The following is a 13,023-nucleotide window of genomic DNA, read 5'->3' as shown; positions in this document are numbered from 1 at the left end:
TGAAGGCAAAAACAAGTGACTGATTACGTGACCGAGCCCGGCCCGAGCCCGAACGCGACTTCAATGTTTCTGTCCGAACCCGGCCCGTAAGTCGGGCCGGGTTCGGGTTCCGAGTCCGACGGGCCGGGTAGCCCTGCTCTACTACATAGTGAGGGAAAGATCATAAACAAAAGCACAGCTCTGAAGAACTTATAGAGACACTGGATGAAATAGGCCACGCCCATCACGGGGGAAAAGCTCCGTTCATTTCCACACACCAGCGTCATTTTCCTTGAATTAAACATAGCTAACAGCTGTTGTGTGGTGGGGCTGCGTAGACAACAAATGTAAAAAATCGCCAGTTAAAGTTTTTTTTGTACTCCTGAGCAAAACAAGGAAGCAATTGAGAATTGGCGAGAAGAAAAATGTGGATCTAGCTGTCAAGGAAGTAAGTTGGAGTGTTCATCTTCTGTATATATGATCTTTTTGTGCAACACGCAACCATGCACGCGACATAGGAGAACGCCAGGATTGGAGGGGGGGGTTCTGTTTTCCCCCGTCTTGGGCGTGGCTTCTGAATGATGACGCGTTACGCAGTGTCTCTATCAGTCAGGTACACTCTCTATGACAATGCATCTGTTCACACTTACACTGACTGCTGAGAGGAGGTCTTTAATGCCAACCTGTGTGGATAGCTGCTGTACTGATACGTTTCAATAGCACTGATCTATTTCCAAGTCAATTCACATAACTTATATTGCAAGTCAGCTGGCAGAAAGGAATGTGCAGTATGTCATCAAATCAAATCCATGACACATATTAAAAGGAGTGATACCGAGAGCAAGGCAGCAAGAGACTGTCCACAGTGTTAAAGTCGAGCTGAACCCAAAAAATGACTTTTCTTTTCTTTTAGTTCAAATACCTGGGTATGCAGTGCACCTATTTAATAATGTATGCCATAAAAAAATATCAACAATCTAATTCCTTTAGTTTCACATCAAAAGTTCATTTTTCAAGATTTCATTGATAACAGTAATGTACAGTGTGCTGACGTCACCCAGTACTATCAAATTTCTACCCCATTTCAACCAATCATATCACGACATGCAGCTGTCAATCAAATCTTCATTTCAGGATAATTTTCTCTTCTAAATGAAGTAGAAAATGGCGCCTAGTGCCTGTCATCTGGCAGAATTCCTAGCCCATAAACTAACTACTAACTTGGCCAATTGCATGAAACATGAACAAAAAACAAAAACTATAATCTCTAAGAATGCAAAGCAATGTAACTGGCTCGTTAAAACGCGCATTCCAGGAATATCATATTTACAGAAATAGCGTAAAAGGTGCGGTAGTCAGGGGTCTCCCCTCGGAGATTCCAGGCGGGCGGGCAGCACCCATGCATCGGATTGTCCGCTCGCTCCGCACGAAGCCGGTGGCTGCCTGGTACTCTAACCCTTAGAGTCCCGGGACTGGAACCAGCTGTCCCTGCAGTGGAGGAACAGCGAACTGGACCTTCTCTGCTCCTCCTGTGTTTGACTTCCTACCTTTTAGACACAAAATGGCCGATTTCGGTGGGAGGTGAAATAGGCTAATACTCGTCCCTATGTTTCCCCAATGTATCTTCTTCTTAAAACTACAACGATGCTACATTGCAATGACAAAACTGACACCCTGTGATGGTGCCCCGCCCCCTTTTCAAGTGTCATTTCACATCTTGAGCCAACTTTCATATTCTCATAAATTCTAAATTGATCATCTCGACTCTACGCGTTACTGTAATTATACATTCCTGATGATATGGCACATGCACCGTCTAAAACCTTTGTTCCACATTCCTTTTCTTAAGATTAAATATGATGTTTTCTTCTCTCTCTGGTGACTTAGAAGAATCCTCCACACGGTGCTGCGGTATCATCTCAAGGTGTCCCTGTGTCTCTGTCAGCCTCAGGAAAGGTCATTATCATAATAGCAGGTTATTCATTTCACTGGCGTAAAGCTCCGTACTTATGGAAACGGCGGTGAGGAGGAGTGGTGGGTTTTTTCTTGTCTTGCTCTGGGAGCCCACTGATCTAGTTTTCCTGTGTGGTGTCAGCCTGTCCTCTAGGCCCTGACAGCCCTGAAAACGAGTCAAGTCCTCAGTGAGCCTATTGGAACAGCACACGAGCTACATGTATCTCCAGAGCAAGAAGAAGGTCAGAGCAGGCCTGGAGGACAGAGGGCTCGAGCGAGCTAGCCAGCCTGCTGGGGAGGAACCAGATCTGGGGCAACGGTGGAGAGGAGGAAAACACAACCCGACTATCTGCAGCCGTGGGCACGCTCTGGGTGCTGTAGAAGCTTGATCCCAAATCAAGCTGAAAAGTGGGGCAATACATATTTTTTAATGATGGCTGCCGTGCCTGCTGCCTGGCATACGGTATTTGAACGGGGGGTGATATGAGTCATTGGACTTGACTTCGAAATAGGGGTGCACAGATCGATCTGCACGCAATCTGTATCGGCCGATTTTGACCTCAAATATGCGATCGGCTGATTGCAGGTTTTTTTTTTTCCCACTAATCAGGCTTTCCAACGATATAAAATACAATACCAGTTGGTATTATTAAAGGGGAGAAATAATCGACCGAAATAACGTTTCCAAACTTTTTTTGAGGAGTTTATATATCAGTGATCGGTAATCGGTGAACGGTCGATGATCGGTTGGGCAGATATTTCCCATAGGCGATCGGTGATCGGTGGCAAAAAAACGTGATCGGCGCACCCCTACTTCGAAACAAACTGTCTCGGGTCGTGAAGAGCGAAAACCACTCTCCTACCACCGTGGAGACCCGCGGGTTCAATTCCTGTTAGCGGGCACTGTATTTCTGGCTCGGTAAGAGACCTTCCTATACAGACACAATTGGCCGTGTCTGCGGGTGGGAAGCCGGTGGGGGTATGAGTCCTGGTCGCTGCACTAGTGCCTCCTCTGGTCCATCGGTGTGCCTGTGGCCACCTGTCCGGGGGGAGAGGAGGGGAGGGGAGGGGAGGGGGGGGGGGGGGGGGGGATAGCGTGATGCTGATCCTCCCACGCGCTACTACGTCCTGCCGGATGAAACTCCTCGCTGTCAGCTGAAAAGAAGCGGCTGGCGACCCGCACATGTATCGGAGGAAGCATGCGCTAACCATTAGTCTACAACTCTCCCCCCAGATCGGCAGAGGGGGTGGACCAACGAGCGGCACAGCAAGGGAAAATTGGCCAAGTACAATTGGGGAGAAAATCGGAGAAAAATCCGGGGGGCAAAGATAAAATATATAAATAAATAAATAAATAAACTGTCCCTTCTTCAAAAAACACTGAACGCCTCAGAAGAACATTGGCTCTTTGAGATCTAACATCTTGTTTCACAGGACGTGCTGTGTCAGTGTCTGGACCACCATCACATCCCACAGATGTACTTTCAAAGAGCCTGACAGTCAAGACTGTAGATCAAAGATGAAGGTTTTTTTTTCTTCTTCTGTGGTTTCTCTATCCACCCAAACAAGGCTAAAGTATCATCCCCAAGGTGCCTCGGTGTCTGAGAGCTGCTGGCACTGACTGGAAATAACAAATATCTCAGCCGGTCTCTAAGGTGCCTCGTTCCAAAACAGCTGCAGGGCAAAACATGGTGCGCTTGCCGTTAAATATCCCACAGTAACTTAATTTAAAATTACATGTACAAGTGAAATATACACTTTACTATAGCTAAAAATGTAGATGAGGAGGTGAGAAATCTATTTCAGTTCTCTGACATTTTGGACAGATAAGACACATTTAGTATTAGAATTTCTATTAAGGCAAAACACGAGCATGAAATAGATTTCCACATGAATCCGTGCACCTGCCAGCTGCCCGTTGGTGGAAATTGGCACTTAAAGGAGGAATGGAAGTCTATTGTTGAGTTGAGCCTGCCAGCGGCATCCTTAATTAAACTGTCACCTAGAAGTTGAAATGTAATCTCCAGCTTTGTTATCCAAGCCAAGATCATTTGCCTCCACTCTGCTGGTGACGAGCAGCGGCTTAGGACTCCATAGATGTTCATGGTGGAGATCACATACTGGAACATATCAACCTCTGACCTGTCCTACCTTGAAATTGAAAAATCATCTCAAGAAGCTTTCTGACAATTCACCTTTCAGATTTTGTTTCCAGTTTCATCACAATGCCTGTTTTTTTTGTTTTTTTTAACTAAGCAAGCCTAACAAATTATTTCCATTCAAAAAGCTTGCTTGAAAATGGTCTAATACTGTCAAAATCAGATTTTTTTCCTTTGTGAATTTTCCCCAATTTAATGATAAAATTGAAGAAAGGAGCTGTTAGGAATTTAAATGACAAAATTTAATTGGAAGTAATTGGACCTGTGTACTACAAAGAGTTTAACAAAACAGAGTACCGTAAATTCCGGACTATAAGCCGCACCTTTTTTCCCGTTTTTTGGCCTTTTTTGGCCCCTGCGGCTTATATAACGGTGCGGCTTATCTATGGATTTTTTCAAAAAAAAAAAAAAAAAAAAACTATTTTTTAGCACTCTTTCTAACTATAAATCCACTTCTGTTTTAATTTCCTCTCTTGCCCTCTTTTCACCACACTGTATGACACTGTATGACACTGTATGACACTGTATGACACTGTATGACACTGTGTGCACTGTAAATAACAACACAGGTGGTGTTGTGTTATGTTGTTTTGTTGAAATGTTAATAAATGGGAGCATTACATATGGTAATTAAACATTAAAACACAAAAAAAAAAAAAAAAAAAAAATACCATTAACACATTGAATGCCAGCCATGTTTTCATTCCTGTAGGTAAGTTGTGCCAGGGGTGTTTTTGACGATTCTGGCTCATTTTAGAACAGCCGAGGATTCTTTTCTGTTAACTCATTGAATGCCATGGACGTCCTTCGACGTCCAATTAAATAGTGACGTAGAGTGCCACGGACGTCCTTCGACGTCCAATGCGTTTTTTGACGGTGGGACGTCGATCAAAGCCTTCCGCAGCTCCTGTACAACTATAGTAGCTATTGGAGGTCTATAACCTATTTTACAGAACCCTTAGGTGGCGACCTGGTGGCGACAGTGCTCTCCAGATTACAGAAATGTCAGGAATACACAGCCTAAAATAGCCTTGATGAAAGAGAACCCGCTCATGCTGCACTCCAGAGCCATGTAGATTGTTCTGGCTGCAACTGACGGGGGCTGCGAACACAGTCAATCCGCGCACACAACTGAGTCCTTCTGCCTCTGTCTGTCTGTCAGCATAGTTTCTCCACATGATTAGCCGCTAGAAAAGCAGCAGCGCGACACTGAAAAGCCAAACCTTTCACTGCAGTCCGCGTGTGGCTTCTCCATGTTGCGCTGCCTGGGAGGCGGCGCTTCCCAGGCTTCCTAGACGCTTGGTGCGAGGCTGTGTGTTACTAGTGTGGGGAGGAGTTTTCAGCTGAGGGGGGGGAGGGGGGGTGGGGCACGCAGGGCAGGACACAACTACACCACATCACTACATCAGAAAATATTACCGTATCTAGAGTCAGTGAATGTGCTTGAAATGCTGCATTTCACAAAAGGCTGAATATCTCAGCTTATAATTTGAAATGCCTGAAAACGCTGAAAACAACCTATCTTCTCCGGCTCATAACTAAAGAACGGAAAATGGTATCAATAAACTTTTTTTTGCTGATGATACAATAGAGTCTCCTTGTTCTTTTTGCGTGTTCGGTGTTTACATAGTAATATCACACAATATTCTGTGGGCCTCGAGAAATCACTGAAAACGCTCTGAAAACTCTGGCACTGGGAGCGTCCGTTCTCCAAAAGTGGCTGGCACTCAATGAGTTAAGAATTCATGAACATCAATCATCTAAAAATAACTAATAGAATGTGTGCTTTCTCTGTCTAAAAGAGTTAGTTTGCAGAGTTAGTAGTTATGTAGATATTAGCCGTTGAGTACAGCATGGTTTCAGCGTCTGGAAATTTATTCAGAGATAAATGGCTTTTTGTGAAACAGTCACTTTAACCATTCATTTTTGGCATCAGTAAGACCGTCAGACATTCTAAACAATAGTTTTGAACAGTAATTTCCTCCATAACAACAGGAAACACCCCTCTCATTCAAACTCCTCCCTCCGTGTGTCTTCTCCTCCTTCCTCCTGGCTCTAACAGCGGGCGTGTCAGAAGCGCGTTGCTGCTGCCTGCCTGCCTGTCTGCCTGTCGGGCAAGACGAGTCTGAAATGGATTACTGTAAAATCGCGTCGCCATTTCCTTGAATGGCTTGCTTCCGCGGTGTGTGTGTGTGTGTGTGTGTGTGTGTGTGTGTGTGTGTGTGTGTGTGTGTGTGTGTGTGTGTGTGTTCGCGCGTTGCTGCGCGGCTCTGGGGGGAAGGGATCTCTGTCCGTTCTGTGTGTGTGTGTCCGGGCTTCTGACTGTAAAATCGCCAAGCCATTTCCGCGGGAGGCGGCTGCTTTTGTGGCTTTTGGGTCCCGTGGCTGTGACTTCTCTCGGTCTCTGTCGCCACTTAGTGGTCGGTAAAATAGATTACACACATGCTCTTGCTCCAAATAGTTATCTCGAAGATGTAAAAGGGGTTGATTGATGTCCCACTGTCAAAAAAAAAAAATCTTTATGTAAGACGAGTTAGTCCGTCCTTGGCACTTAAGCGCTGGATTATGTAAGACGAGTTAGGTCGTCTATGGCACTTAATGAGTTAAAACACCCGCGGCTTATAGTCCGGTGCGGCTTATATAAGAAAAAAATAGTCAACTTTGCAGGTGCGGCTTATAGTCCGGAATTTACGGTACATCTTCATGAAGGTGACACAGCCTGACGAAAACCCAACGGTTGAAACGCGTTGCGGTATTTATCTTGCCCGTATCACCTTCATGAAGAGTTTTGTTCAACTCTTTGTAGTACACAGGTACAATTACTTCCAATTATATTTTCTCATTTAAATTCCTAACAGCTCCTTTCTTCAATTTTTGATATTCTACTGTGCCTGCTGAGCTGTTTTGGTCCACACATTGTGTGTTTTTCCTCCCCCAATTTAATGAGCCAGTTGCATTTCTTTGCATTCTTAGACATTAACCGTTTGCTTTATTTTGTATGTTACCTATAATTGGCCAAGTTAGTAGTTAGTTTATGGGCTAGAAATTCTGCCAGATGACAGGCACTAGGCCATTTTCTCCTTCATTTGGAGGAGAAAATTCTCCTGAAATAAAGATTGATTGACAGCTGCCATGTCGTGATATGATTGGTTGAAATGGGGTAGAAATTTGATAGTACTAGGTGACGTCAGCAAACTGTACATTACTGTTATGAATGAAATCTTGAAAAATGAACTTTTGATGTGAAAAAGTGTGAAAAACGAAAGAAATTAGATTGTTGTGATTTGTTTTGCATACTTTATTAAATAGGTGCACTGCATACCCAGGTATCTGAACTAAAAGAAAAGAAAAGTCATTCTTGGGTTCAGCTCCACTTTAAATGCTGGTCAAAAATGACTCCAAGATTCTTGGCGGATGAGTTGATATTTGACTGTAATGGACCAATGAAATGATTGACTGCAGTAGCAAAGTTATCAGGACCAATGAGGACATAGACATAGTGCAGTGTGCTGTAGACTCAAGTCATCTGCCCTGTTCAAATTCCATCCTACACTTTTCATCTTAGAACAATGAGACAGTAAGACAATATTATCGCAGAACTCCCAGAATGAAAATGCTAGAGGAAAAGTCACTCAAGGTCACAGTGTTGGTAAGAGAGGAAGTCATGCTAAATTACCTTTGCGAGCGATGCGGATGCAGTTAATCCTGGATTCCTGAAAGAGAAAGAAAGAGAGGACAGAGATCAGATCAGATCAGATCAGATCAGGGGAGGGTGTCGTGCTGCATCTTTTGCATAGGGGAGATGTGATAAAGGAAAGAATGGCGTAGTAGTAGAACACCACGCTGCGACACAGGCATATTTCATCTTGGAAATGTGACCACAACAGATGAGAATATATGTTCTGAATGCATATTGAAAGAGCATTTTTTTAGTGTTCAGATATACAAAAGACACGTGATTAAGTCTCCCACCTCTAGAACCACGTACTATTTATGTGACTTGACAACACAGGAACCCCCTACCCTCTATTTAAAAATAAAATAAAATAAAGTTTAAACGTTTTAAACGAACAACATAACAGAATTAAATAGAATAGTGAGGAGGTCTAATGATGCAGAATCATTCACAGCTGACATCTAAGTTATTGGCTACTTCACGCACACTTCAGACAGGGTTATTGACATGTCAATATTATTGTCTCTGCCCGTTGTCACCGAGGCTATAGGTTGAGGCCACGGCTCGTCATACACGCTGGTTTAGCTGGCTCAGCCTGGCTGGGGGCGTGGTCAGGGTGGGGTAAAAACCCCCGTTCTATCCATTCAGCAAAGTTAGAATTTAGCTGATAGCCCAGCCCAGGCAGACACGATCGGGGATTTAACCACCGCAGTAAACGCACATCTGAGCAGACGTCTTGTGTTCTGCTCTAGAACCCCCAAACCTGTATTTTAGAGCCGCAGCACCGTCTTTTGGTGAGTCAGCCCATTCAGATATATGGGTGGTTTTACCCCACTCGCGCGCCAGCCGTTTAACATTTTGTGGGTGTTCCCAGACATGTGGACTGTCTCTATTGCTGGAATGTTTGGAATGCGCTTGTTAATGCGCTCGTTAACTATAGTTACGTTACTGCAGAATCCACTGTATAAGGGCAGGCAGCTGTGTGTGTGGAAGAGAGGGAGAGATGATTGTGTGTGGCGTCACCTTATTAACATTATATATTGAATTTCAGCCCAATTATGGCAAATTCTGCAGTATTCCACGTTTTACAGTAGATTCCATTTTTATTGGTCAATTGCGTGATTCCGTAACGCGGATTTCATATGGCTCTACAACGAACTAGTGTGTAGGTTTCTGCCGTTAGCTTGCTAGCTAGTTAGCATTGTGGTTTTCACTGCGGTGGCAGAGGACTATTTACAGCGACACACAGGGAGGAGGGAGCGGAAGCCGCTCTGATTGACATGGTCGGAGCCAATGACAGAGCTTGTAATAAGCCGGGGAGCGGACATCCGGCAGCCACTGAAACAGTTGCTCCAATGGGAGAGCAGCTGTAGAGCAGGGGAGGGTTTATCCCAGTAGGCTGTTTCCGTGCAGCCAGACGACTCTCACGGAAGGGAGGGGAGGCTGGCCAGCGAGACTAGGATACGGGCAACTGTGCAGTGAAGTAGTCGTGCGTTCCTTTATCGCAAAAGAACTGGGATGTGCATGGAGGCTAAATGACGTCACATCCGTTTTGTTAGCATTCCATTTGCAGAAAAGTTGAGCTGGGAAGTTCACTGTTCACTGGTCAGATCCACTCGCTAGCCATTGTTAGCAATAACAGTTGATAACAAGGCATTTCGTGGCATTTTGCACATACAAACACTGCAGCCTCATGTCCACACAGATAGAAGTGGGCCGTGCTGTGTGTACAGCTGATTTAATGAGACACAAACAAGACAGAAGTGCTAAATAGCATTTATACGATTATAACTACTGTTGTTGCGCGGATCAGCCATCTTGGATTTTTTACGTCGGGGCTGCTGAGGCTCCTACGAGTTTGGAATGGGAAATACCAGCTCTAGTGACGTCACGTCCCAGCTCATGAACTTTGAACCGGTAAGATTACCAGTTCCCAGTTATAAAGGAATGCACGATAGGATACGGGCAACCGTGCAGTGAAGGAAGACAAAGAAGGTCTCAGTGAAGAAGACACCTATTGAAAATATGAGATTACAAAATCTCAAAAATCTAAAGAGCGGTGGTGTGAAGTGTTTGAGGAAGATCAGAGATCCTCGCCGATGATGTTGAGAGCCGAGGGGGAGAGCATAATTAAGAGGAAGGGCTTCAGACCGCGGGCCTCAGCGATGAAAAGGAATTAATTTGGTTAAAATCTCAAACGATGACATCTTTGTGTTATGAAAAGGACCTTTGTCAAAACAGCACTAATGAGATCCAAGAGCGTAATCCAATTCTCCCCCGCCACCTAGGAGGAGATGCATTATCAAATTAAGATTTAGAGATGCTAATTCAGCCATTATGGGACAATTATGCAAATCTGCCCATTCGGAAAAGGAGCAAGAAGCGCTTTCCTCAAACTGTGGCTAGATTGCCTTTTTTAATTGGAAAAAGCATTTCAAGCTGACAGACTCTTAAACAAGTTGTTAACCCTATGGTTTGATCTCAAACACATTGGAGGCAGGCAGGGTTTAACTGTAGACAAAGATCTAGTATCTATCAGAAAGACAGAAGGATGACAGACTGTCATTTACACACGCACACGCACACGCACACGTACGCACGCACACGCACGCACGCACGCACGCACGCACGCACGCACACTCACACGCACGCACGCACGCACGCACGCACGCACGCACGCACGCGCACGCACGCACACACACACACACACACACACACACACACACACGCACGCACTTTCAAAATGTAATATACTACATATTACTAGTTACTTTCATTTGAAAGTAATAAGTTACTTTACAATATTACTGTCTGCGTAGAGTAACTAGTTACTTATTACACTACTTTTGCATTACTTTTACCAAAACAACAGCAGTAGCAGAATGACATCGCCGCCCCGGAACCAGGGGCGGGGGAAAAAATCGATACACCATAGTATCGCGATATTTTGCCTGACGATATTGTATCGATATTTGGACGCCAAGTATCGATATTGCAAATTCTTTTCTTTTTTTCGTGTGTGCAGGCCATGCCAGGCCACCGGGCTACTATAAACTTTAGTTCCAAGGCCAGCAGTAAACAAACGGTAGCATATTTTCATTTTGTTTTAACAGTAACAGTTTTGTCAGAACAGTAATTTACAAATTCCCCAGTTACTGAATGGGCTGCACAAGATGTTTTGTGCAAGAGAAGTGAAGTTGCATTGTTCAAAAACTACCTAAGTACAGTTAGTCCACACACACATCCAGTTAAGGTGGACTGTAAGTAGACTGTAACAAACAGTTCAGTTTGTCAGGTGCATGCAACTATGACATGACTTTATGAAAGTTGGTGGTCTGTCTACTTGACAATGTTGTTGCAATAAAATGGTTGAAGTCAGATGGACAGACTGGAACATTGTTCTTATATAAACCAGATGTTGACAAAGTTTTCCTTTGGGGACATCATTTGCAGTTGAAAAAGTAAGAAATCGCAATATATCGAAATATCGCAATATTCAATATATCGCAAAATTCAATATATCGCAATACTATCGTATCGTGACGTGACTCAACTATCCTTTTAGTATCGTATCGTGGGCATCTGGTGATTCCCACCCCTAGCACGCACACACGTCTACCACCAGCAAATGCATTCAAAACACCTGTTCTCTCTACATTTACAATATGCAGCAAGATCAAAAGGCATATAACCCGGCACAGATAATAATAAAAAATAGGCAGAGCTATTGCTCATTGCACCAAGTGAAGTGAATAATTTGATTTATAGCGTGACAATATATCTATGTGTGTCTATGTGTCTATAAAATGCTTCTGTGACAATATATCTGTGTGTCTATGTGTGTATAAAATGCTTCTGTGACACAGCAGAAACAACGTGGTGACTTTCAGCTTTGTTGGCTCGACTCAGCAGCTGACATTCTGCACATCACAAAAAGCAATTCCACTGTCTGACTTTTCTTTTTCTTTCTTGAAGCCGAGCAGTTGGAAAACTTACACTAGAAACGGAGCAGATTATATTTACTGTAGATGAGGGATGGGCAACTTTGATGATAGAGAGGGCCACAAAAAAATGTCCTCGCTACCAGAGGGCCAGATTGTGACCGTGCACTTCCACCAGTAGCCTACTACTGTAACACCATCACTCCCAATTATAGCTACTAATTTGATGAAAAGGACTCCAAGTTTATGATACCAACGGTTATATTTTTCATATTCAAATTGAGTCATTCTTCCCTTCAGATGACACCAGAAACTCTAGCTTTAAAACAGCCCGCTACATTAATTTGATGGGGTACATCACCCAAATATGTCATATTAATCAGATTAGTAATGGTGCATGTGCAATGTGCATCCTGGATATAGTTTGTTACAATAGCGTTAGCTCAAATGCTAGCATTAAACAGTATGTGGATGGACAATGCTAACACCATTAGCAAAAAATAGGCAAATTGACCCAGGGGCCACACTGAGTGAGGTCAGGGATGGCATGCGGCCCGCGGGCCACCAGTTGCCCACCCCTGCTAGATGATATACAAGAACTAGGCAAAGCAATAGTAAAAGCTGGAGATAGTGGGACACACTCATCAGAACACATCTGGCCATGCTGTGCCAAGTCATGCCAGAGGGGCCGCTGGTTCCTGGCAGCTCTAAATACAACACTGAAATGCCAGCATGCATGGGGCTCTGCTCCACAACACGCAGACAATGTTCTCCACCGTGTGTGCATGGTGTGTGTGTGTGTGTGTGTGTGTGTGTGTGTGTGTGTGTGTGTGTGTGTGCGTAGTGCAGTGATACTCAACTTGCGGCCCGCAGGCCACATGCGGCCCGCGGGCGCCCCTGTGTGGCCCATGATGGAATTGCAACAACAATTTTTATTTTATTTTTTTACAGTGTACCTGAACGCAACATGCAAGATACCCGCGGAATAAGTGTCCAAATGTTCATGTCATTCTGGCCAATACTCCACTTCTGTTATAGCATTTCAGTCTGGAATATGGAATATCTTTCAATAATCTATGATTTAGCTGCTAAATTGTCAAATACCACCGTCTGCTTGCTACCCAGTCACTTGTGTATGTACTTAACCTAACTAACTTAACCTAACTAACTATCCGGTGTGCACAACATTGTCAGACTAAACTCCGGCTGACACCCCAAAAACCTACAATCCGCTACAGAAAAATGTATATTGATTGTTTATTAACTGGCCCCTGGCCTTCTATCATTTCACAAAAGTGGCCCCCGGGCAAAGCAA

The 13,023-nt window shown here is 44.1% G+C and overlaps 1 protein-coding gene across 2 annotated transcripts in view; it reads right to left on the bottom strand.

Moving 5' to 3' along the window:
- ptprub (protein tyrosine phosphatase receptor type Ub) overlaps positions 1–13,023 on the bottom strand; it is a 372,529-nt gene that overhangs the window by 73,197 nt on the left and 286,309 nt on the right. For both annotated transcript variants that reach the window (XM_083662513.1, XM_083662512.1), the window contains exon 13: positions 7,768–7,804. In XM_083662513.1, coding sequence (XP_083518639.1) covers positions 7,768–7,804 — 37 coding nt within the window. The remainder of the gene's footprint in view (positions 1–7,767; positions 7,805–13,023) is intronic.

This window comes from Poromitra crassiceps (genome assembly GCF_964638095.1).
Source record: "Poromitra crassiceps genome assembly, chromosome: 29".
In the NCBI taxonomy this organism is placed as follows: Eukaryota; Metazoa; Chordata; class Actinopteri; order Beryciformes; family Melamphaidae; genus Poromitra; species Poromitra crassiceps.
This window is presented reverse-complemented; position numbering and strand designations above follow the sequence as displayed.